Here is a 26,335-nt window from a genome sequence, read left to right on the forward strand (position 1 = left end):
ATACCATCCATTTGAAACAAATTCCAAACAGCATCAACAAACAAGTTCTCAAACAGAACTCAAACTTAAAAAGCAATCTCGACATCAGCCGAGCTCGAAAAGTAGACTGACTTTCCATCCTGGAACCTGCACCAAAATTGGGTTAGGTTCAATCCATAAGGTCATAGCCGAGCACAGCATGGTCCATCAGCTCTTGGATAGACAATGTTTCTTTGGCGGTGATGATTCCCAAGATGGCAATCGTACTAAACCTCCAAGGTCATCTGCTTGTGAAGAGACATCTACTAGGAGATGTCGAGAAACTTCAAGTTATAATCTGCTAGGGTTTCCATGGCAAGCATTTCAGGATACCCCACTCTACCAGAAGTTTCACTCCGAAGGAAGATGTTAGAAACCATATAACTTTGGGATTTTTTTTTTCTTGAAAGCTTGCCAAGTCCTTGGAAGTGTGCGGCTTGGTAGCTATAGACATCTGCATGGTACTGTCTCTGAAAAAAACAGCAGCTCGAAACAAATCTTGGATCCTTCTCTTGCAAGTGATCTTTAATGGCTTATGCCCTGTAAGACATTAGCGGTGAAGACGAGAGCACGCCCAATGCGCGATGAAGTAAGGGTGGAAGTGGCTAATAAGTCCGGGGTCGAGACCGGAAGATACTGCTCTCTGATTTTCTCTGTCTGCTCTTTTGTAGGACCGGTATGCTTTCAGAAAAGCACATGCATGTTCTCTGATACCACTGTCATAAGATGGGCACCACGTGCCAATAGAAAAGAATAGACTGCACATACTTTTAGCACTTCAATAACAGTTGAACTGAAAGAGAGAGATGACACACGACAGGGAGTGGCAAAATTCCACCCCAGAGAGTATTGGCCCCAAACCTTGGTGCCCCTTTCGGTATTTCTTTATATTGCATTAACACAGTACAGGACGGTACTCCCGACTCTGCACCTCCGCCAGGAAGCATGCCAAAGAATGAGCCCTAACCTCATATTTAAAGGCCCTTCGCCTTAAAAGCAATTACAGTGAAAATCCTTCAAAACTCAAAAGCTTCTGGTCCCAAAAGCAATGCCAAAAGCTGCCAGGTAATTTACGAAAATATGTACAACCTGCCACATCATCAACCATCGCAAAACACGAAAATCCGTACAGCATGCCACATCATCAGCCAATGTGATTTTCAAAAATCTGCCACGTCATCAACTAGCTTCGTGATTTCTTGTGTGTGTGTGTGAGTCGTGCTTTATTTTAATTCTTTATGTCACTTGGGGCCCCCTCGAACGGGGTCCCCATAAGTTGGTAGGACTTCTTCTTCTTCTGCTACTTGTTATTCTTAGGGTTTAGGCCCCTCGACCGGCATCTATAAGTTGGCTTCATTCTTTAGGCTTTGACATGTTAAAAATTTGTGACACAAAACGTGCATGCCAAAGTTTTGCATCCAAAACAGACTTTGAATCCACAACCACATTTGCAAATTTTTGCTCACACTTGTCATACAAGTGAGCTGATATGGCCACGGTATAAAATGCCAGATACAAAAATTTCACCATCGAAACTAAGATCATGTATTGTACGTCTATTATCCACAAATGTAACTATTATAGCAAGTGTAGATACAGATAAAAGATTCTTCTTGATCCCAGGTACATACAATCATCAACAAGTGTGAACGAACTGCCATTCGCAACAGTAAGGACAAACTTTCTAACTCTGTTAACCGGATAAGAGGCATTGTTGGCACAAGTGATTGAGTTCCCATGAGGGACATCCTCGAGAAAGGTAAACAAGTCACGATGAGAGGTAATAAGCTTTGTAGCACCACTTTCAAAGTACCACACATGAGCATCTGCAACAACTGACATACATGCATCATGGACAAAAGGATCATACGTGCACTCTGCACTAAAGGTCTATTCTGCATCAACATCAGCATCACAATCTCCTTTCATAGAAGACTCAATAATAGCTGCACTTGTAGTGGAACCATCCTCTTTTGCCTTCAATTTTGGACAATGCTTGATCAAGTGATCATTAGCTTTACAATAATGGAAACACGTCTTCTTTTTTCCGTTTTCTCCACAAGCTCCCACACAAATTGTTGTCAGCATCAGCATTAAAAATAGGTGATTTACCGCTCGCAGAAGAACCATGAGAAGTGGCTACATTGTTGTTACCACCTTCTCTTTGAGCAGCAATAAAGGTATGTTCAACTGCACATTGTTTAGCCCTTTTTTTTTTTGGAAAGTGACTCTTGCAACAACAATGTACATAATTCATCAAACTTGACAACTTCTGGATTTCCTTGAGTGATAAGTCTCCAAGTACTAGCAAAAATCTGGTAAGAATTGGGCAAAGCATCAAGAACAGTCTGCACAAGGGAACTCCCAGAAATGACTTTGCCTGCATAAATAAGTTTCTCATTGATATCCTTGACGCCAATAAGGAAAGTGTCCATCTCATCTTACTCATGCATAATCTTTGACTCCAGCTCTTTATTCAGTAATGCAGTTTTAGCCTCATTGCAACTTGCATAAAGACCAACCAGAATATCCCAAGCCTGTTTTGCAGATTTTGCTGAACGGATACGAGGAGTAATAGTGCGCTTCACAGAAAACACAATCAAAGCATGAGCCTGCGCATCTTTTACATCCCAATGAGCTTACTCAACCGTAGGCAAAACAACTCTGGTGGTAGTAATCCTGCCGCCAAAACCTGCAACATCCTCAACATTGCCTACATCCTCAGATCCATGATGTACATCAATGTCCTGCACAACATTCCAAATGCCCTTTGACACAAGGACATGTTACATCATATAAACCCACATAGGATTATTGTCCCCATCCAATCTATCCTCATCAGCAAACATCTTGAACACATCTATGTTATTGTCAGCCATGGAAAATGTTGCACCTGATGTGAGAACTATCCGAAAAGAGGAGAAACGAAGCGGGAACTACATGTGCTATATAGAACAAACCATAGAATATTGTAAGAGACTTGCTATACAAAAAGTGACACTGACAAAAATTCTGCACAAAATGACGAAATAGCATGTATAGTATACTGCATGTAGTGATAATGGAGCCCGAAATGAGCCCAAATGAAAATTCTGATCAGACAGAGCTATTTGAGCCTCCTCGAAGTATTTATTGACATGCTGACGCTCACCAAATCTCACAAAAATTGAAGAAAGTGAGTAGGTGTGTGTTGGAGTTGCTGGAGACTAAGCCCGAGAGGATGCAACCTACTCTGATACCAATTGTTAGAATTAGGGTTGCAAAAAACACACACAAGAAGACAAAGGAAGCTCAAGGTACACAATAGAGAGTGTATTACTTAGTGTGCAATAAAAAGATAAAATAGCCCTAGAGTGATGGGTGTATATATAAATCACGGATAAAAAACCTCCTAGTGAGGGAAACAATACCCTGGTCGTCCTAAGTGTGTGCACACAGATCACTACCACATGTATATGGAAACAAATATCGTTCCAAAATATATAATGGCCCATAAAGAAAGTAAAGTGAAAGGTAAAGTGATTCGGTGGTTCTTAGTGAAATTCAAGACTATCCAGTATTGGTTGCAAAGTGGATGGAGGAGGAGGACCTAGTAGATACTCCTTAGACTTTGGAACTTTAACTTGAGGCTTTCGCCTTAGCTGCGCCTATTTTGAAAGATCTTGCAAATCAGCAAGGTTGAATCTGGTGTAGATGGGACTGCATGAGAGGAAGTCACTCCGCTTCTTTGTCACATATTACCTAGATGGAATAAAGTCATTGACTTCCCTTTGGATTTTAGGGATACTATTGTGCTGACAGTATTCCGATGTATGAATTGCGAATAAGGAAACTAAAAATAGAAATTCTCAAAGAACTTGAATCTGATTGATGTGTACTCTCTCATGTGATTTTGTTATGAGTGCAGGATTAAAAGACAAAATGACTATAAAATTTTGGTCTTGAGAATCTATAGACATGATCACAATAAGGAGTAGCTAATCCGAAATCAGTGAGGTCCGATGTGGATCTAGATGCAATTGCTAAATATGTTGCCAAGAATCATGGTCTTAGATCTGTAATCAATTTTTATGTGATTGATATGTTGTGAATGTGCATTGATTGAGTCGTCTTTGTGCAAGTGCTAGATGTGTGTTTGTCTAGTGCTTATAGTCAGTGTCTACTGAATTGGTTTATGGTCTTTATCTATTTTGCAGGCGTAATTGAGGGCGATTACAATTCTTTCAAGAGGGGGGTATGTCACAAAGTGATGACGTGGCATGTCCATAAGTTGTTCCAACTTATAGGACACGTGCGGATAGGACCCTAGGGACACTAGAGCAATTAAAAGACTGGCGACTGGCTGTACAAAAATCCATAAATCGCACTGGGATGCTAACGTGGCTGGCCATATGGAATTCTGCACTATACGCGGGCTGATTTTGGGGATCCAAGTGCTTTTGAGTTTGGAATCTTTTCATGTACTGCTTTTCCCATGGCCAAGGGCCTTTAAATAAGTCTCATGGGCCTCTGTGTGGCTCACTTGTGCTGAGAAGCCGATGAGCAGAGAGGAACCGCGGAGAATTGTACTTTGCTCAAGCATTAATACAAAAAGAATACCAAAAGGGGCACCATTCTTTGGGGCCAATCTCTCTGGGCACAAAATTACGTCAGGCTGTGTCGACTCAATTGAACTCTGAACTATTCTAAAGTGATTCTCTCTCGTGTGTCATGCCAAATTCTAGACTTGGGGTGTCCAAGTTTGTTACAATTTTAATAGTCGACTTGGTCGGAATAAACTTACAAAGTTTAGTCAACCAATCTACAATCACCCAAACTGAGTCATTACCTCGTATGGTCGTTGGTAGATTCATAACAAAACCCATGGAGATAATTTCACATTTACCATTTGGAATCTTCAAAGGATGTAAGAGACCTCCTAGGATCCTTCAAACGTTAACTTGACATTTTAGGAATATAAGACATAGTCTTGAATATACCATGTAATTTTGGCTAGTAAAATTGTCGTTGTATGAGTGTATAAGTCTTCTTTTATGTATGGGTGTCCTGCATTTCGACTGTCGTGACATTTGTAAAGAATTAGGCACCAAATATCTACATCCATTAGTAAACAAACTCTCCAATTGTGGAGTAGGTACCCATTATCAATGGAAAAATTATTCCTACTAGTAAGCTAATCACTTAAAAGAGGAGAACCAGATGTGGAGGAAATAGACACACTACTAGCATTGGATTGATAAGGATTCCTCTTTTTGACATGACTCCACACCTAGGAGTATCCATCATCATCCTCACATTTACACTTAAAAGGCTCCAAAATCTCACTTTTAAGTTCTATGAATCAGCTACCACATTGTATTGTCATTTATGATACCAAAGCTTTGTATCATACTTCTAAAGAACATTAGCCCACGTGACTTGTCAATCCTTCAAATCAGATTGCTATATAAACGATTTAATACTTCATAGTCAAACACTATTTCAAATTGAGCATCGTGCAAATAATGTCGACACTTTTTCAGAGCATACACTATTGCATATAGCACTATTTTATAAGCAGAGTAATCTACTATGTAGAAACAACTTTTTTGGTTTCAAAAGAAATTGGTCTTTCCTCTTGAAGAAGAATTTTGTCCATAGCTTAATTGTTGGCATCTGTCTCAAGCACAAAAGGTTTCATTGGATCCACAATATGGGTGCAATAGCTAGAGCGACCTTAAGTGCATCAAAACTTTGTTTTTAATCTTCTCCCCAATGAAATGCTTTACCCTTAGCTTTCAATTGGTCCATCACACGAACAACAATTCTTGCATTTTTCAAAGAAACCTATAATAAAAACTCCAAAATCCAAAAAAAAATAGAGCTCTTCCAAATTTTTAGAAGAAGGCTATTTACGGATGGTATCCACTTTGAATTGATCCATATGAAGGTCTGCAACAGAAATTACATGCACCAAATAGTGAATTTTGGTCTTTAAAAATCACGTTTGGATTCTTTCCCATATAATTTGTTTTGCCTAAGAAGATCAAACTGTTGGGGTATAAAGCCCAATGTGGTCGCCCAAGTAAGTGGGCGGGCCGCCAGGTATGTACACATATTCTTTTGTAAAAACCTAATAAGAACTCACTATGCTCTACACATTACAGTAGAGCGAGTTCACCATATCGTCGTGCTCTTCTTCTCGCACTCTCTCTCGCGTCGCACTTCCGCTCGTACTCCTTCAACTGGTATCAGAGCTCAGATTGAGGCTCGGGGCAGCATTGCAGGAGGCTAGAGTCACCAGCTCAGATTGGAGTGAAATTCGACAGACAAAGACACGGCCCCAAATCCTGTGGGTAAGCCCGAAGGGCTTGGTGTTCTCAGAATTTCATTCTGAGGTCATCTCGGCCACCGTTCGGCTTCGACAAAGATCTGCGCAGGCCATTTTCGATTACGTGGTCTCGGCGGGTGCAGATCCGACTCTGCAAATTTGGGGTTTTCGGCCTACGACTGCAGGTGCTGAGGATATCGACACTCCCAAAGTGTTGATTTGTGGCTGTCTACACATCGAAGGACGGCTCACAGTTCTTGGAGGCATGTCACATACGACACAGGCGCATCTACACACAGACTGTAGGCGACATCCACTAGTTCATCAGTTAGCCTGCGTTTGCTGCTTGATATTCCAGATTTCATCCTGACATTGCAGGTACTTCCACATGGGATGTATTGTCAGAGATGATGTATGTTTGTTGAGGGTTTGCTGGCTGTGAGTCACGCAGCAAACAACCGCCGCAGCGGTTACAGCATGTAGTGGGAAATTTGTGGATGTATGACTTTGTGGGAAGTCTATGTACTGTCAGATTTACTGCAGCCTTTGTTGAGGGTCGAGTGAGGTTTTATTGAGCTAGGGGATTCTCGAATGTTGAGATCCTTTCGGTGATACAGGTCTTGGAGCGATCCCTCGAGCACCCTTAGATAGGCAGCTAGGATGTATTGACTGTGAGTTAGACAGTTGGGATTGCATCTTTGCTTTACTGCCGTTGAGGCATTGTCGCAGTCTATGCTTACAGGACAGTGACAGGACAGTCAGAGACAGTACAGGTGCAGGACAGGTTTACCCACAGCTTACAATGTTAGAGAGACAGTGGTTTTTTGAGCTGTTTTTGGTCTGTTTTTGAGTACACCAGAGCCATTTTACAAAGGAGACTCTGTCGAAATTTATGCAGAATCTGAAGCTTTCTTGGTTCATTTGACACGTTGATATTGGTTCAGAGGTCAGTTTACAGGGGAAACTTTGCCGAATTTTTCCCAAGAAAGTAAACCATTGTGAAGCGTAGCTATGGCTGGATCACAGGACACTGCTCTTTACAATATCAAGAAGCTGGATGGAACCAATTTCCCATTGTGGAAGAAGCAGATTTGGCACGTGTTGGTACAAAAGAAGCAGATAAAACCTATAAAGCTCAAGGGGATAAAACCATAAGATATGGACGAAGATGAATGGAGCGAAATGGATGAATTGGCACTTTCTACCATTATGCTGACTTTGGCAGAAAGCGTTTACTTCAATGTAGCAGACGAGATGTCGGCTTATCAAGCATGGTTAAAGCTGAGTGATCTTTATGAGAAGCAGAGTGCAGCTTCACAGGTATACTGGCTTAAGAAGCTTGATGACTTGAAGATGAAAGAAGGGACACCTATGTCCAATCATTTGAATGAATTCAACACAATCTATAGTCAGTTGTCAGCTCAAGGTGTCAAGTTTGATGAACCTGTTAGAGCTATGTTCCTGTTGATCACATTGCCGGAAAGTTGGGACACTTTTTGCACAGCTTTGAGTAATTCTGCACCTCCAGATGGTTTGAACATAGCAGGTGTAGAAGGAAGTCTGCTTACTGAAGAAACCAATAGAAAGACAATGGACAAAGTCAAAGGAACAGCCTTAGTTGTCAGGGGAAGGACCAAAGAAAAGTACAAAGGTGGAAAGAGGAATCATTCTCGTAGCAAGTCCCGCAGTGCTAAAGGCAAGAGTGACATAGAATGCTACCATTGTGGCAAGAAGGGTCACATGAAAAGAGACTGCAGAGAATGGAAAGCAGAAAAAGGCAAAGAGGAAGCTGAAGACCATGGTGAGAAGAACAAGTCCTCAGTGAAGATTCAAGAAATAAATGTGACAAACACTGTTGCAGAGGATGACAGTCTAGTGTCAGGAGACATCTACTTCTTGAAGAATACAATGGACTCAGCTCTTCTTACAGCATCTGATGGAAATGCACTGAGTGACTGGATTATAGACTCAGGGGCATCACTTCATGTGTCTCCAAACAAGGAGTGGTTTACCTCTTATGTGACCACTAAAGATCATGTTCGGCTAGGCAATGGGCAGACATGTGAGATCTTAGGTGTTGGAGATGTTCAATTGAAGTTTCAGAATGGCTCTTCTTTCACATTGAAGAATGTGAGACATGTTCCCGCAATTACAAAGAGCGTGATCAGCACAGGTTTACTTGATGATGCTGGCTACGTCACCATTTTTGGACAGAACATGTGGAAGATATCCAAGGGTTCTATGACAGTAGCACATGGAGTAAAGTCTGGAGGACTTTACATGATTTATGTATCAAATGTCTCTAAAAATGTAATCAATGTAACCGAGCAGCCGAACGTTTCTTTGTGGCATAGCCGGTTAGGACATATGTCCAAGAAGGGAATGGAAATCTTGTCTCGTTCTGGTTATTTGCCTGGCTTTTCATTTAATGATTTTGAATTCTGTGAACATTGTCTGTATGGTAAGCAAACACAGCAGCCACATAAGCATAGAAGCAGTAGAAGAGATACACAGTTGGCACTTGTTCATAGTGATTTGTGTGGACCTATGCCTAACCTATCTCTAGGGGGAGCTTCTTACTTTATGACATTTATAGATGATTACTCGAGGAAAGTATGGGTTTACTTTCTCAAGCACAAGGATGAAGCGTTTAGTGTTTTCAAAACATTTGTGACACTTGTGGAGAATCAGAGTGGCAAGAAGCTTAAATGCTTACGCACTGACAATGGTGGAGAGTATGTTTCAAAGGCCTTTCAGGACTTTTGTGAGTCAAAAGGTATAAAACGTGAACTTACTGCTCCTTACAATCCTCCTCAAAATGGTGTTGCTGAGAGGATGAATAGGACCATACAAGAGAAGGTCAGAAGTATGTTGTCTAATGCACAACTGCCAAATGGGTTTTGGGTTGAAGCTGTATCAACAGCTGTTCATCTTGTAAATAGATCTCCTAGCAAGGTTTTGCAGAAGGATTCAGTGCCAGAGATGGTATGGTCAGGCAAGGTGCCCTCATACAAGCATCTCAGAGTCTTTGGATGTGAGGCATATACTCACGTTCCAAAGGAATTTAGGAACAAACTTGAGCCAAAGAGTAGAAAGTGCATCTTTTTAGGCTATGGTAATTCTGGTGAGATGGGGTACAGACTTTGGGATCCCGAATCCAGAAAGGTTGTCCGCAGCAATGATGTTCACTTTAATGAATCCAAATATCATTCTAAACCAGAGAGGGTTGAGGAGATTAGAAGAGTTGTCTTCCAAGAAGATGGACCTGCACGTGCAAGACAAAATGTCAAGGCTCAAGAGGAGCAAGGACAGGATAGAGTGGAACCACAGGTTGTGTCTGAGCCTGAGCCACCTATTGTGCATAGATCTGGATGTGTCACGCGACCTCCTGATAGGTTTGTTCCATCTATGAACTATGTCATGTTGACTGATTGCAATGAGCCTTCATGTTACAAGGAAGCAGTGCAAATGAAGGACTCCAGGAATTGGCAATTGGCCATGCAGTCAGAGATGACAGCTCTGCATAAAAACCAGACATGGAAGCTAGTTAAATTACCACAGGGCAAAAAGGCTCTACCTTGTAAATGGGTTTACAGGTATAAGATCACCGCTCATGATAGTCAGCCAAAGTACAAAGCAAGGCTTGTTGCCAAGGGCTTTAAGCAAGAACAAGGCATTGACTTTGATGAAGTCTTCTCTCCGGTGGTCAAGATGACTACATTGAGATTCTTTCTTGCATTGGTTGCCATATTAGATTTGGTGTTGCACCAAATGGATGTCAAGACAACGTTCTTGCATGGTGATTTAGATGTGGAAATTTACATGCAGCAGCCAGAAGGGTTTGTTGAGAAAGGCAAGGAAGATTGGGTATGCCAGTTGTTAAAGAGTCTTTATGGCTTAAAACAATCACCGAGGGCATGGTACCATAAATTCCACAAGTTTATGCTTTCTCAAGGCTACAAACGTAGTGAGTTCGATCACTATCTATATACAAAGAAGGTTAAGGATGGCAGTTGGCTGATCCTTATTTTGTATGTGGATGACATGTTGATTGCTGTCAAGCACTTGGAAGAAATTTCAGCTTTGAAGTCAAAGATGGCAAAATCGTTTGACATGAAAGACATGGGTGAGGCAAGTCATATACTTGGTATGCGCATTGAGAGAGACAGATCAAAGAAGTTGATTTGGTTATCTCAAACAAAGTATATTGACAAGGTTTTGCAACATTTCAATATGGAGAAGGGAAAGGCATTGAGTGTTCCATTGCCACCATATGTGAAACTTAGCAAACAAGATTGTCCTGTGTCTGAGGAAGAACAGGCTGAAATGGATAAGATTCCATATGCGTCTGCAGTGGGTAGTTTGATGTATGCAATGATTGCTACTCGCCCAGACATTGCATTTGCAGTGGGAGTAGTAAGTCGATACATGTCAAACCAAGGCAAGAAACATTGGGAGGCAGTGAAAGGAATATTGAGATACCTGAAAGCTACAAAGAGTATGCGTATATGCTATGGGAGTCAGGAGCTAAGTGTAAAGGGTTTTACAGACTCAAATTATGCAGGTGACTTAGACAACCGAAGGTCTACGTCAGGGTATGTCTTTACATTGGCTGGTGGAGCAGTATCATGGCGTTCTAGATTACAAGATTGTGTTACTCAGTCTACTACAGAGGCTGAATATGTTGCAGCATCAAAGGCATGCAAAGAATCAATTTGGCTTAATCGACTAGTAACAAATTTGGGAATCAAAGAAGAGATGCCTGTGTTATATTGTGATAGTCAAAGTGCTATACAATTGGCTCGCAATCCAGTTTATCACTCAAAGACAAAGCATGTGGATGTGAAGTATCATTTCATCAGGGAAATGCTCAAGGATAAGCAACTTCAGCTTGTCAAAGTTCACACCACAGAAAATCCTGTTGATCTACTTACAAAAGGACTTCCCTCAGAGAGCTTTGCGGATTTTTTGCAAGCAGTTAGGTGTAGGGTAGTACATTACTTCTCTACATCTCTTATATATTAGCTTGTATAGTAGCTTCTCTCACACTTAAAGTACCACATTGAACTTTAAGTGGGAGGTTGTTGGGGTATAAAGCCCAATGTGGTCGCCCAAGTAAGTGGGCGGGCCGCCAGGTATGTACACATATTCTTTTGTAAAAACCTAATAAGAACTCACTATGCTCTACACATTACAGTAGAGCGAGTTCACCATATCGTCGTGCTCTTCTTCTCGCACTCTCTCTCGCGTCGCACTTCCGCTCGTACTCCTTCACAAACATTTGCTTCAAAATGTGGTAAGTGCTCTTCTCAAATGTATTGTAGACTATGATATCATCAAGAAAAATTGTAACATTTAATGCACTAGTAACTTGTGTGTAGCGGAAATTGATAACATAGTGAGCATTTCATTAAGAACAAGTTCCTAATGAGCATAGAGAGAGTACTTAATTTGAGAAAGCAACATAGCAATTTACACCTAGCTAGTTTGGCATAGACAATACTTGAAAAGAGAAAGAAATAAAACAATTGACAACAGTTGAGGACCGGATTTGCATGGAGCCGGTCCCCCCTCCATAAAGGCTTTGTATTATAGTTTCTTCCATCAAAGGAGACTTTTGTACAATACAATTCTTGTGTTCCTTGACAAAACTCGTTGGTGCAATGAAGATGGAAGCTTCATACACCAAATGATGCTTGAAAAACACACCTTGGCTCTTGGTTGGATTTGCATTCCATAGCCAAGAGTTGTTGGTGTAGGTCTCTACTTCTCAATGCTCGGAGAAGGAGATGGAGTTCTTCTTGCACACATGAGTTGTGTGTGTGTGTGTGTGTGTGTGTGTGTGTAGCATAAAAGATAGACTAAAATGCCAAACTCTCTCTCTCTCTCTCTCGGTCGACCCCTCTTGCTTTTTGCTCTTGCTGGCATCCTATTGGCTCCTACAAAGTTTATCCAATCACAAATTAGAAGCATAATTGATAGCCTTGTGACATGTGTCTCCCTTTTCCCTTTTGTGAGAGGTTTAGATAATTAAAATAATTTATTAAAATCTCATTGGACCTCTTTGTCTTTTGGCCAATAGGAATCAAGCAAGCCATTGGGCTGCTACATGCTCATTGGACCCCTTGGCAGACTATCCAATAGTCTTCTAGGGAGATTAATTCCTATTGTTTCTTTTATCAAGCATTTTTAAATTGATTAGACTAAATTTACTCTAGCCTAATTCTCATTGGTCCACCTCTATGGCCATCCAATAGGATTTCGAGGGGAGATTGGTTGCAACTGGCCTAGGAGCCTGACATGTGTCCAATATTCCCTTTGTGTAAAGGGGGAGCTTTGGAGTGTGTGTGTGTGTGTGTGTGTGTGTGTGTGTGTGTGTGTGTGTGTGTGTTTCTCTCTCATCCCCTACTATTAGGACTCGCTCCCCTCCTTCCTAGGGATGTGGGAAGACTTTTTAGTCTTCCCATGACCATCCAATTTTCCCCTACTTTGGCCATTGGACAATTGAGTTAATTTTTGCCTTATCCCATGCTATTTAATTTCTATCCTTCTTATTAGTAGGAAGAAAATATTTTTTGAACATATCCTCAAAAGCATCCAATGTGCATGGTATGATGTCCTTATCCTTGAGTGACATCCACCGTTTATAGGCTTTGCCTTCTATTGTCAAAAAGCTAGTTTGTAGTGTGTTGACTGTATCCAAAGTCCAACAAAGCTGATGATTATCGTCTCATCTACTAAGATATATTTGTTGTATCCTTTCTCCTCCCCTCGAAAGACTGGTGATTTCATATATTTCAACAACTCATACACCTCTTTATTAGTGAGAATTTGCAACGAGTTTGGATTAGAGCCTTGCTTTGATACACCATATATCATAATTTTTTTATGTTTGGAGTGTGTGCGGTGGTGTGCGGAGAGTGAGAAGGGGAGAGAGAGAGAGTACACAGGATGTGGGTGGAGCTCCAAAATCTCATTATATGAGCACAATGTAAGAATGAGTGAGAGCTCCTTATTCTTTGTATGTATAAAGAATAAGAAGATAAATGTCGGCAGTCGGACACTGCCGATAGACACGGGCAAAGCACGTGAGGCACATCGCCTTTACCTAACATTCTCCCACTAACGGCTGTGTGCTGATAAGCTGCGAGAAGACTAGCCTACAACTAGTATATACAAGAGGTGAGAGAAGATGGCTCTCAACCTATGCCCACTGGCTCACTCTGTAACCACTCTAGTGTAGATGCAACATGCATATCACTAGGTCTAGAGCTACGATGACACTCTTGATGCAGGTATCGAGTGACGACCTGCATGGCTCCACAATGCACAATGCCAGTGTCAGTCATCGCACGATTGACAACTCCCACTACAAATGCACCAACCGCATAAGGAAGACCAGGTCTCAAGACCAAAAGGTCAGACATGAGAGACCCAAAATCCGATGAAACATGCACTATGTGTGCCAACCTATCCCTGTCAGCAACCTCTGTGCCATATGCATCCTCATCGGGAACCACCTGACTATGCATCACCATGTCAGCATCGTCTAGCAAAGGCATATCTGTTGAGAATGACTGCAAAACCAAAAAATCAACACCGCTGCAATTACACACAACTGTCTAAAGGACACTGTCACCCTCAAACATATCAAACCCATCATAGAATAATGCATCGGTCTTTGGCTCAACTGATGTCACCTCAACTGATGACTGACGAAGTTGTGCATCCCCATAGATACCACTGTCTGCGTGAACGTCACCACAAGACAAATGCACAACCTGCTCTCCATGCAGCACATCCGCAAAAGAGACACTCCTCGTCTCTTGCTCCAAACATGGTTGCAAATACACATAGACTACACCGCCTCGTGTGTTAGAAATATGCAAAGGGTATACCAGACCACTCCTAGCACCTCTGGCTATTACCAATGATCCCCTATGCATCTGAAATGATCGCTATCCAAGTAGTACACAATGTCCACTAGTCTGCAATTGATGCACTGAAACGAGACTCTGGCTGAGTCCTGGTACATAACGTACATCTCGTAACGTAAGCAATGCACCACTAGGTAAAGACATGCATACATCTCTAGCACCCTCTATGTCATATGCTGAACAATCAGCAAACTACACACAACCAAGTCTCCCACTAGAGAAAGAGCAAAACAAATCACGACATGGAATCACATGGAAAAGTGCATGCTCGTCTAGTAGAAAAGCGCGTAGACAATGTGCTATCCCAAGACACAAAGTAGTCTGAAGGCAAGCTAGACTCAAAAGTGACATGCCTGTCACATGCATACTCTCTAGCATCTGTCCTCATAGTAGCACCATGCATCTTGCTCTTCCGGTGCCTCATACATCTGAAGCAATGACGCCTAATATGCCCATCGTGGCCGCAGTGCCAAGATGTCAGTCGCGATCGTGAGCGAGAACCGGATCTAACCTGAAGGGTCTCCATATCCATACCAAAACTATGGCAAACAAAGTGGGAGGTAACTCGACCACTATACAATGCTCAAAAGCATGATCAATCGCATCAAAATTAATGCTCACATATGCATAAAACAACTCCACAATCTGCAAACTTTGCAAACATAAACTGGGACAAACTGCTCAACCGAGCGTAAAGCACATAACCATATACGCAAGTAGAGAGCAAACTAGCTCAAAACGCTTCCCACAAAATAGAAATTGCCTGCAAATATCTGCAAAAAACCTGTAAAATTTGTGACTAGCGTGTATTGTAGCCACACAAGCATACGCAAATCCTCACTCCTGTGAGAGTGGGTACAAGAACACCAAACTATGTCCAAATTGACAAAACCTATCAATGTGAGAGCTAAGCTCAATCACAAACTATGGCAAGTAAACTCCAACCACTATCCCACAAAAGCATACACAAAGCAAAAGCTCAAGACAACTGCTATGTTGAAACTAGTATGCAAGCCAAAACACTGCAAGAGATATCCTCAACTGCAAATGGCAACACCTGTTGGAGTACTAGACTCAACCTGTAGCTGGGAGTCAAAACTGGAAGCTCCAAATGGTCGAGCACTCATAGCTCAAGACCAAAAATGCAAAGTGGAACATGCTCGCGATGCACCACCCAAAAGGGAAAACACTGCACGCAAATCCTGAGTGCTACAACAATCGCAATCTTGATCGCACCAACGATGCACATAAAACTGCTGGGAAAATGTCGCCAAAGTTTCATCAGCAAATGGCTACAAAATCAGTAACCAAAGTGACTGCACGCTCAAAACCATGAGCAACCAAAGCGCATCAAACCGCACTCCAAATGCATGCACCAATCTCCACACTTTGCATACATCATTGCAAACACCTGCAAATCTAGTATACAAATACCTGCTCTACTTGTGGCCGCCAAAAAACATGCTCAAGACATACATTGCCGAGCTCAAACTACAATCTCATGAGTCTCCATGAGCATCAAACCACATAAGGCATACATCGTATCCTCAACTTTCCGAACACCCTACAGCCGGTTAGTCTATATCTCCCAAACCGTACATAATTTGCAGAAACTTCCTTCTGCAAAGTTGTAGGTCACGTGAAAATGGTTGAGAGTCGCGAGAATGGACCTAAAATGTGCCGTTTTTACAAGTCAAAACAGATTCATAAAAATCTGTAGCTATGTACCCTAGACGTGCAGCCAGTCACATGAAGTATCTCAAAATTGGTAAAGATTTTGAGAAAACTTTCTTCTGCAGAGTTGAAGAGGATGAAAAACCGGTGAAGAGCGACGAGGAATTGGCTTGAATGAAGATGTTTTGATAGGCCAAAATAGATCTTCAAAAACGTGTTGTAGTTTTTGATGCTTCCCCGCTGAGTTCCAATGGTGCTCCCAATCCCTAAGCTCTGATACCAACTGTGAGTGCGTGAATATGGTGCATGTGCAGAGAGTGAGAAGGGGGGGGAGAGAGAGAGAGAGTACACAGAATGTGGGTGGAGCTCCCAAATCTCACTGTATGAGCACATGAGAATGAGTGAGAGCTCCTTATTCTTTGTATGTATAAAGAATAAGGAGATAAATGTGGGTGGCCGGACACTGGCCGGCAGACATGGGCAAAGCACGGTGAGGCACACCACCTTTACCTAACATGGAGCCCAAAAAAGTCCTAGGCGGCTCACGTGCAGTGTCGGAGGCCTGATGATTCATTAATTGTACTGCTAGATTAGACCACTTAGTGACATTTTTATTTAGATGTGCAAAGTTCTTTCCAACACAAACATGCATGATTGTAGTACCCTAAATTCATGAAGATCAAGGAATTTATCTTGTTATTCACACCAATTTCCTTATAGGTATTCTCCATGAGAGTATCCTGTTGTTACAAGGGCAACAATAGGCCTAACGGCCGATAAATGCTTAAAATCAAAGGTATGATGTATGTTTATGTCTAAATCCATGGTGCAATGCTACTCTTAACGAGGAAAAATGAGTACCTTGTAAAAGAAAACACCTTGTGAAGCTTGGCCAAGTCCTTGAAGTACTTGACAATGAAATAGTTATGGACTTTGATTGGCCATGCCAAGTCAAATCCCTCTACTAAAACACCTTGCTAAAATCAATTCCGACACAGAAGACAATGTTGAATTTCCTTGCCGATTGCAAAAGTGAACCTGTGAGGGCTTTGATGCCTTTATTTGCTTTACAAGATGGCCAAAGTTCGATTAGAAAGAGTGGAGTGCTTGCCAAAGCCCAAACTCTGTGTGTAAGTTTAAGATACACTGCACTTGCTGCAAGCAACAACTTGGAGAAAACTTTCTTCTACAACTTTGAAAAACTATGAGCACAAGGCCTTGCCTTGGTTGCTTGTGACTTGTGAAGCTTGTCGAGGCACCCTTTGCCTTGATGCGAACCAGTGTTGGGGGACTTGTATTCGAAAGGTGAGCCGGGAAGGCACGGGGCCCCTGGCTGTGAGAGGTGTGAGGGAAAGAGTTGCAAACGATGCAAATAATGAAGACAGAGCTTAAAGTAGACAGATTGAAACTTGATAACTCAAATCGAATAATGAACAGTACCCCTGTTTTAGTCAGATATTAGCGGAGGAGTTTATGCTCCTTACAAGGATTATCCTGCTTTAATCTCGGTGCTAATTAAGAAAATCAATAATGAACTCCCTTGTATTGCCTTCTGCTTCTTCCTGCTAAAGCTTCGACTTCCAATGGCCTTAGGTGGTCTGATCTATTTTAAGGTTACCAGCTTAATTCCGAGTTTGAACAGGCTTGGAGATCATGGCTTAGAGAGCTTAAGATTATCCAGTTAAGGTTTTGATGGCTTATGATAGCGAGATTAGGATTATGATGGCTTGAGGTTCGAGAAGCTTGGCTTAGAGAGCTTGGGAAAGCTTTGATTAGCAAGCTTAAGTTCGAGAGCTTTAGATCAGGATGGCTTCGATTGCTTAAGCTTCCGATGAGAGAGCTTATGATTAAGATGGCTTCCGATTAGAGATCTTTAGGAAAGATTGGCTTAAGCGAGATTAGAGATTAAGCTTGGCTAATGAGATTAAGATTAGGCTTGGCTAATGAGAGCTTATGATCTTTGACTTGGAGAGCTTGTGATTATCAAGGCTAATGATGGCTTAATGAAATCGAGAGCTTTGGCTTGGTTAATGAGAGATTTGAGATTAGGCTTGGTTAATGAGAGATTATGATCATCAAGGCTAATGATGGCTAAGGAACGCCTAACCCCTAGAAGAAGGAAACAAGAGCCACCCCTTCCTTTATAATACCTTACTTTTGATTGCATGGGAAAAAAACTCCTTACTAAAAATGGCCAACCTATTAGCGATGTCGCTAATGGGACTGGCTCCCTGATGATGTGGCAGGCTAAAATTCAACCTGCACGAAAATCAGTGCGACTGGTACCGAACGGGAGCGTCTTGACAAGATCTCCACCTTTCGTTTCTTCGCCAAGGTCGTTTGAGCACTCATTTGACCTGCACGACTTCTTCCTCCTTCCTCCACGCTGCCCGCGCCCTCTTTTTCTTCATGCCATGCCTTTTTTATTTATGGCTTCACACCCATTTCATATAATTGGGTCTTGTGGGCGGCCCTTGAACGGCCCTGCCCCTTTTAATATTGGGCGGCCTAGCCCATTTTGGGTGGCCATAGGTTGTGGCCCTTGGCCATGTTTGATGGGCATCACATTTGGCTCACATTTCGCCCATGGCCCTTGGGTGGCCACAGTTTAGTGGGCGGCCCTTGGCTTTTTTAAGGGCACCACTTTTGGCATACATAACGAACAAAGCAATGCACTATGAACTCGTCAAATCTTTTTATGCTTCCATAACGGCCACATTTGGCATACATATCGGGCACTGCACTGCATTAAGCCTGAATACTGGCCAACTCGAAAATACATTGTTAGTGGAGACGGGCCTTCAGTTGCCACCAATTCTGCTCTGGCAGCTCCATTTCCCAGAATCTGTCTGAAGCTCAACAAAATTACTAGATGGACTTGACTGATCAAGGCGACTAGGGCGGTACGGAATTGGCCCTCGATGATACTTAAACTGGCCATATCTTGTCAACCGAAACCCCGATTGACAAACTGGAAAGACCGACATGCTCCTGGAAGTGAGCACTTCGGATCCATGCATTCCTATCATCTTTGACCTTTTATCAGCAGGTGCTCAATCCAGTACAGATCTGCTACTGACTTAACTTAAAACTGTCATAACTTCTTATCTGTAGCTCTGATTGATGAGTCATAAAGACAGGCCTATAGAGCACTTCAAGTACTACAACTTTGATCAATAAAATCCCAGCTATGACCACTTCAAGCATACTCACCGTTTAGCATTACCAAGACATCTTTTGGCCCTTAGAGCCGCATCTGGCACACTTTTAGCTTAAAATTGGCTTTTGAGCAAGCCCTTATTACTGCTGAATAATCACGTAGGATTCAAATAGACTTGACTGGCATTCCTTTGCTCATTTTCTTGCCATGGAAGCAGAGTGGCACGACACCAAGGGTGGGATTTGGCCCTTGGACACCCATTTCAAAGGGTGGTTGACCTTTGGATGTGGACCCAAGGGCTCACCAAGCTCTAATAAGCACGCGCGCGCACACACACACACACACACACACAGAGAGAGAGAGAGAGAGAGAGAGAGAGAGAGAGAGAGAGAGAGAGAGAGAGAGAGAGAGAGAGAGAGAGAGAGAGAGAGAGAGAGAGAGAGAGAGAGAGAGAGAGAGAGAGAGAGACGCGTAGGCTGTTTGGAAGAGAGCACTTCAGAGACAAAGAGTGGTGCTCAAGACCTTGCAAATCCAACAAAAGCACCCTCTTGTGATTTGGTGTAGGTCACTTGCGAGCCTTCTGTATGTGCTACAGAAGCTGCACACACACAACGTTTGCGAGCTCTCCCTCTCTGCCTTCCTCCTCTCCAATGTGCCCTTTGCATGCAAGCCAAGATAAAAAATTCCAATTTAGCTATGATACTAGTGAGAGGCTCAAGGCTTGAGGCTCAAGGCCAAGGAACCTAATGCTCCTCCAAACCATCCTTGCCCATCTTTATGAGAAGGCCCCCATGATGGTTCCACACTAGGCTATGCCAGACCTTGGGGGGGGGGGGGGGGGGGGGGGGGGGGGGGGGGGGGGGGGGGGGAGAGAGAGAGAGAGAGAGAGAGAGAGAGAGAGAGAGAGAGAGAGGCTTGGCTTGCATGTATATAAAGGCATCCTCCTCTCCCTTTCCTTTACTTTGATACCATGGAAATACTTGGGGTACTACATTCATCCCTTCCATCCTCCTATTTGTGCATAAATAGTGCCTGTAATGCCACTTGATAGCTCAACTACTCTTGTCCTTACAATGAGAACATAAAAAGCCCTTGGCTAAACTTTAACAATGGTATGAGCTCTTGTTCCAATATACACCCCTCATGATATCTTGGCGGTTTACTAATTAGTTCCAAATTGATTCCAAGGAGGTTATAAGAGTAAGAAAAATGGGCTTCCATCAAATTGGATGAGATTTAAATATCTTTTGCAATTAAAACTAAAGAGCATCCTTCATAAGTTGTATAATATTGACTTGCACTCTCGCTTTCTCTCTCTAGACAAGGCACATAAGACTCGTTTGACGTACTGTCCATATTTTTCAATGGTTTACTGCTCACAAATCTCCTTCATCTTGCTAGAGCGTTTTTCGTCTTATGATTTATGTGTGCATTTGTTCCATATGATGAGTTTTGGTCAATATAAAGCTTGTCATTTTTTCAAGATCTAGAAATTAGGGCGTTGACTCAGAGAAGGGCAACCATGTAGACTTGCTTGATGAAGGAGCCCACTTAACCATTTCTTAACCTTGAGTTGTTTTGGTAAGTTGAGTGCACTTGTTTGATCTCCAAGAGAATATGTATTGATACATGATCACCTAGTCCAAATGGTGGAGTCATGTGAGTAGACACAATGCATATGATGACTGAGGTGACGATGATGATGAACAAAGAGATCGTAGTAGGGGATATTAGGGTGCAAAAAGCAGTGAAAAGTGGGTGTGGCATTTTATGCAATGAGTGGGCCACTCCCTACCCTTGTGTTTGGTGGAGTATGCTCAAATCTCTCCTCTATAGCCCCATTGAAAGTGGAATCGTGTATTCAGATTAATAGGCAAGTACAATGATGAGTCAAGCATGCTCATTGTGTGACTAAGATTACAACAACGTTACAGCTCTAAGATACAAGATACACGGATGAGGATCCCGGAATAGTCGACTTGAAAATGAAGTAGTGGCCCTTATTTATAGCCTCTCGATTGGACTCTGGTCGACCGTGCACTGTACCAGTTACTATGGTAGCTATCTTTGAAACTTACCAAGTCCAACCAAAAGCCAAGCATCTGTTCACGCCAATAATAGACCACAATGCCAACTTTCCACCATACTTTTGTATGGCACTTATACATGACGTGCACTATATATTTACTCTGTGATACCTCATTGCAAGGAAAAATGTTTAACTATTCACATTGGTTTTATGTAGACACAAACATTGTTCTCCGACTTGGACAATTGGACGACACCTGTACACGACTATCAGGTTGGTAGTGTAGTTTAATTTTTATAGTCTGTTGATGTTTTATTTTTGAGTTTGCCAATGCTTCCTTAAGTTTAGTTTAGCTATATGTTTTCCTCAATAGTACATGCTCAATCTCGATCATCATATCTATATATCAAACAAATACGCACTTCCTCTCTCATAGTTGGGCAATTCAACTCATGTAATGCTGTACATGTTTACTTTATTCGTAGGTGGTTGATGTCAATTTACATATGTCCTTGTGTGGCAATGCACCTTATACATTGTAGCCCAACGTTCTCCTTTACATAACCGTTTTGTAGCAGGAGGATAACCCTTTATCCAAACGTTTTCCTCCTCAGATATATTTCGCACTAGGTTTTGTGATCGACAACAAAGACTCCTTGCTCCCTCCGAATGTGACAACACGTAACACACACACACACACTCTCTCTCTCTCTCATATTTTATTAGAAATAAGAGAAAATTGACTACGCTGTTATGTTTTATAGATGTTCAATAGCAATGCCCACCAAGTAAGACTTAAAAAGTTAAACTAGTCTTGCTTGGCCAAAGGGTGTTTTCCTAGTGGTTAAGGTGAGGGCCTTTAGACACACCCACTATGGTTCAACCCTTGCGGACATGAGGTGTAGGTAAGTGGGCGCAATCCCATAAAACTAGCTCGTGCAAGAGAGACGGCAAAAAAAAAAAAAAAAACTTTCTATATTTGTTTGTGAAATGATTGCATTTGGTTGTGCCGGAATCGTGGGAAGGGTCTCTTAATAGGGACAGATTTATATCGAGAGGAGAGAAGACAGCTGGGCGGCCGGAGAGCTATATTTGAGTGTGCGTGTGAAGCGCAACAAGGTGCCACCCGTTCTTCTAGGGTTATTGGCGAGGCGCAGCGTATTAGTCATCCTCATCAGACAGCTAACCCTAATCCCCTTCACAGATCTGTCTTTACCTTGCGTTTCCTTTGGCAGAGAAAGAGAAGCAGAGAGCCATGTCGAAGGAGTTGAAGGTGAAGCTTAAGTCTTCAGATGACGAGATGTTCGAGGTGGAGGAGATAGTAGCCTTCGAGTCGCAGACCATCAAGGACATGGTTGAAGACACAGGTACTGACTCCGTTATCCCTCTCCTCAACGTTTCCTCCAAGATCCTCTCCAAGGTCATCGAGTACTGCCGTTATCATGCCCTCGAGGTTCCTAAGGGCGGTGATGACAAGCCAGCCCTCACCGACGAGGATGTCAAGCACTGGGATGCTGAGTTTCTCAAAGTTGACCAGGCCACGCTCTTTGATCTTATTCTGGTATGTGCTGGCAGAACAACTGTCTGCTCTGATCTCTTGCCGTTCAATCTATGCTATACTTTGCTGATGTAGCCTTCTGCGTTTTTCTCGTAAAGCTAGAGAAACGATTCCTAAGGTGCCGATGCCTGAAATTTTGGTCTCCTGGATGATTTTTTATTCTTCCGCACAGTCTAGATACGTCATAAGTGACCCTTTGACGAGTGTTGAAGACAAAGAAGACAGTGAAGGTATTCGTTGTCAGTAGAAACCATCGGATTAGGCTTCTGGCAGGAAGCATCTACCCTTTCTTCAGTCTTTTGATTATCCTTTTCAATGCTATTAGTCATGCAATTATTTTGGTGCCTGTGGACGAGTGCTGAAATTCGAACTCTTTGCAGTGCACTGTAGGTATAGGTCTGCCAGTTCCGACTTTGGAGTTCTTTTCTTTATCCATGTATATCATGAGTGGATAACGTAGCGGCAGACTGTTTTTTTGTTGATGCTGGATTACAAACATCACTTTGTACAACAAAGGTTTCTGCTGGGCTGCTTTTGTTGTGTTGGTGATTAAGGAATGAGTCACTTTGTAGATTTTCCTTCTTATATAGTAAGTGTGCAATGTGCGGTCTACGAAGAGTGGCGTTTCAACTTTTCATGCACCTTAGGGGGGTGTGGTTTTCTCTCACAGTTTTCACTTAGAAGAGAAGTAGTACGGTGGTGTTTCATTTTTGTTCAGGGATGAGTGAGTGATGTTGTAGATTTTTTTTTGGATATAGTAAGCGTGCAATGTGATGCATACACAGAGTCTTGTGGGGCAGCAACCTCTGGATGCTCTTGGTTTGTTCAATCATCTTAGGGGACTGTAATGTGCTCAGACAGTTTTCTCCTAAAAGACATAATGTAAGATAGTTTTCTTTTGATGCCTGTATGTGTAAGTTTGAGTTTCTGTGGGAGCAACAAGCAACCCACTGTTTTCGGTTCTGTGAAAGAGTTAGATATTTGTGATATTTACTTTAGGCTTTTGTAGGATATTTTGGATCGTGCTTGCTGCATGCTACTTATACTTGCATGGATGTAAAGAGAGGTTTCATATCATCTGTAGCAAGCTATGGGTACCAGTGGGAGCTCCAGGCTTTCCTTTATGTTTGTACGGTGCTCCTGGCTGTCTGTTCTGTCTAAATATTTGATTTGAGCTGTGCATACTCGAGTCTTACATTCTCGTCATTAAGTGCTGTGTATGAAGCACGATATTATTTATCCGGTTTCATATTCATATCATTGCACCTCAGTGCTCCTGTAGTAAGTCTGCCTTGTGCTTTGTGTGGAGTTTGCAATGGACCAACTTGCCTGGTCTCTTCTAGTGTGCAGTCTTAAGAGGTTTGTAATAGACCAATTTGCGTGGTCTTCAAGGTCTCTGAATCTTGCAGATTCTAAAGGTTTTTTGAGGTTTGTAAATCGAAGGTGTATTAGTGCCTACTGACCAGTGGTTGTTTTTGTCCAGGCTGCCAACTATCTTAACATTCAGAGCTTACTGGATTTGACATGCCAGTGTGTGGCAGATATGATTAAAGGCAAAACTCCGGAGGAGATCAGGAAAACATTTAATATAAAGAATGACTTCACTCCTGAAGAGGAAGAAGAGGTCAGGAGGGAGAATCAATGGGCCTTTGAGTGATCCTGACAAGACAGGAATTGAAGGGCAGTTTGTGTAGCAGTCAAAGCTTGTGGGATAAAATTCACTGTCCAATAAGCTATTTTGAAAACAGGTAGTTTTTGGGACCGTCACAACTGCCATCTTTTGAAGTCCTATATGGTTGTTTATCTTTCAGTCCATCTGTTTTTCGTGTGATGTTGGGTGTAGTGTATTGGACTATGTAAGGACATATTCACTTTTAAATGTTAAGCTGACTTTAGTTATTTACTAATGTTCTCTTGTACATATGCCGTGGTTTCTTCCCAATGTAAAATTGGGTATTCTTTTGCTATGTGATTGCCAGTCTCTTGAGTTCAATGTGTTGTTTTGTGAAGTGTCCCTAATTTTGCAATGAGTATACTCCTTCTAAGCCTGCTTCTTATGTACGGCCCGCAACTGAACAGTCTGCAGTGAGGATAAGTAAAATGTGTGTTCTCGTGTAGAGAAATCTGGGGATGTGCAGTTGTGGTATTCTTTGTATATCAATGTATTGGAGTATTGGAGCTAATCTTTGTCTCCAGAGAAGATTTTGTCTGGTGCTTACTATGACAGCTCTGGCAGGAATGTTCTCTTTCCTTTTTTCTTGGTAAACACAACTGCTAAATAGTCTTGGCTGTGCAGCTCTTTAATATGTGCAATGATTACTGGCATGATAGTTAAAATTTTGTTTCTATGAATGCAGTAACACTGGTATGAAGCTGAATTTAAAACTTTTTTGGGTTTTGGACTGACTCAGTTGTGTCCTTAAGGATGGTTACCCCTTGAAGTAAAGATACATCTCATTGTTATATGGCACTGAATCTGAATAGATATGTCCTCTGAGGATTCAATGTTCTAAACTCCCAATGTAGATGTAGTTCTTTTATTTTCTGTTGCTCAAGGGAATTCAGCTTTTTTTTTAGACTGAATGGACTCGTGAATGATAGTTGAAGAGGGTTTTCTTGCGGTTTGCAAAAATTAGGTGTAGGAGGCTGCAGCCCAGTATGTACAGCAGATCAGTATGTACAGCAGATGTCTGTGAATTTTTCTTGCTGATGTGTGTATAGACGGGTCTGACACGTTGACATGTTCTGATACTTTGCTTGGTATTTGAAAATGCTAACATGGAGTGCAGTCTTTATGAAAAGTCTCACCTTGGCATCGTGCTGCTTTAAGATTCAAAAATGCTGAAGAGGCTTAATGGCCACGTTTCATGGGTTTTAACTTCGCCATTAGAGGAGTTGTTTCCAATGTGTGGGTTTGTGGTTACAGGCATGTATATAGTTCCTAGTACCTTACCTGTGATGGTGAAGAAGAAAACATTAAGGTAAAGGTAAAGTCCTGCCTAGGTACTGAGATAATTAGGGTAGAAAATTTTCAATATATTATTCTGGATAAATAGGAATTTTCTATTTGTGGGAAAATGGTTTTTTCTGAGCACCAATGGGCCGAGTCAGTGATGGACTTGGAGGTCATTTCAGCAAAAATTGCATATGGTACTTTCGATTTTATTTGTCTTTCTTTCATACAAGCATGCCGGCAAAGGGACTTGCATTAACATGCATGGATCATTTCCCATGCCTCTATTATAACAACGTATTAAAATTACAGAAGGTATCTCATCCTATCCCTCTTTATGGAAGATCTATCCAAAGCTGGATAAACGGTGTAAAGATACGTTCAAGGGTAATGATGAGAATCTGGAGATTTGACATCGCTCCGCTTTGAATCCCACTATTTAGTGTGGCTTTTAGGTATTTATTTTACTTATTTGTCAGTCTTTGGGTAGGCCAATTTAATGAGGTTGGTACATTAGCAAACTTAGCCCCCATTATATTGTGTGTTAGTTATTCATTGCCAAGGTTGATTGGTTCAGGAGACTCTCTCTCTCTCTCTCTCTCTCTCTCTTCGTCTACGCTTCTCCATCGACATGGTATCAGAGCCTTGGTGGGGCTAGGTGATAGCGTGAAGAAATCTGGAGAGCCCTCACTCTTT

The 26,335-nt window shown here is 42.0% G+C and overlaps 1 protein-coding gene and 1 long non-coding RNA gene across 2 annotated transcripts; both read left to right on the forward strand.

Annotated features, from left to right (window-relative positions):
* The first annotated feature begins 22,221 nt into the window (after positions 1-22,221).
* LOC147439978 (SKP1-like protein 1B) lies at positions 22,222-24,585 on the forward strand. The gene is made up of 2 exons (XM_086485685.1): positions 22,222-22,689; positions 24,170-24,585. The coding sequence occupies exons 1-2, from the start codon at positions 22,384-22,386 to the stop codon at positions 24,341-24,343; spliced, it is 480 nt and encodes a 159-aa protein (XP_086341811.1). The 5' UTR covers positions 22,222-22,383; the 3' UTR covers positions 24,344-24,585.
* Positions 22,696-23,271, forward strand: LOC147439979 (uncharacterized). Its single transcript, XR_015184671.1, has 2 exons — positions 22,696-22,916; positions 23,067-23,271. It is a non-coding gene; the product is annotated as an uncharacterized LOC147439979 (long non-coding RNA).
* Positions 24,586-26,335: the final 1,750 nt, after the last annotated feature.

This window comes from Adiantum capillus-veneris, chromosome 16 (assembly GCF_014529385.1).
Source record: "Adiantum capillus-veneris isolate H3 chromosome 16, ASM1452938v2, whole genome shotgun sequence".
In the NCBI taxonomy this organism is placed as follows: Eukaryota; Viridiplantae; Streptophyta; class Polypodiopsida; order Polypodiales; family Pteridaceae; genus Adiantum; species Adiantum capillus-veneris.

What these genes read in the sequence shown, in the direction of transcription:
- LOC147439978 (XM_086485685.1), top strand. Translation starts at nt 22,384, where the DNA reads ATGTCGAAGGAGTTGAAGGTGAAGCTTAAGTCTTCAGATGACGAGATG. An exon ending in CGCTCTTTGATCTTATTCTG is followed by an intron (nt 22,690 to 24,169) that starts GTATGTGCTGGC and finishes GTTTTTGTCCAG; the next exon opens with GCTGCCAACTATCTTAACAT.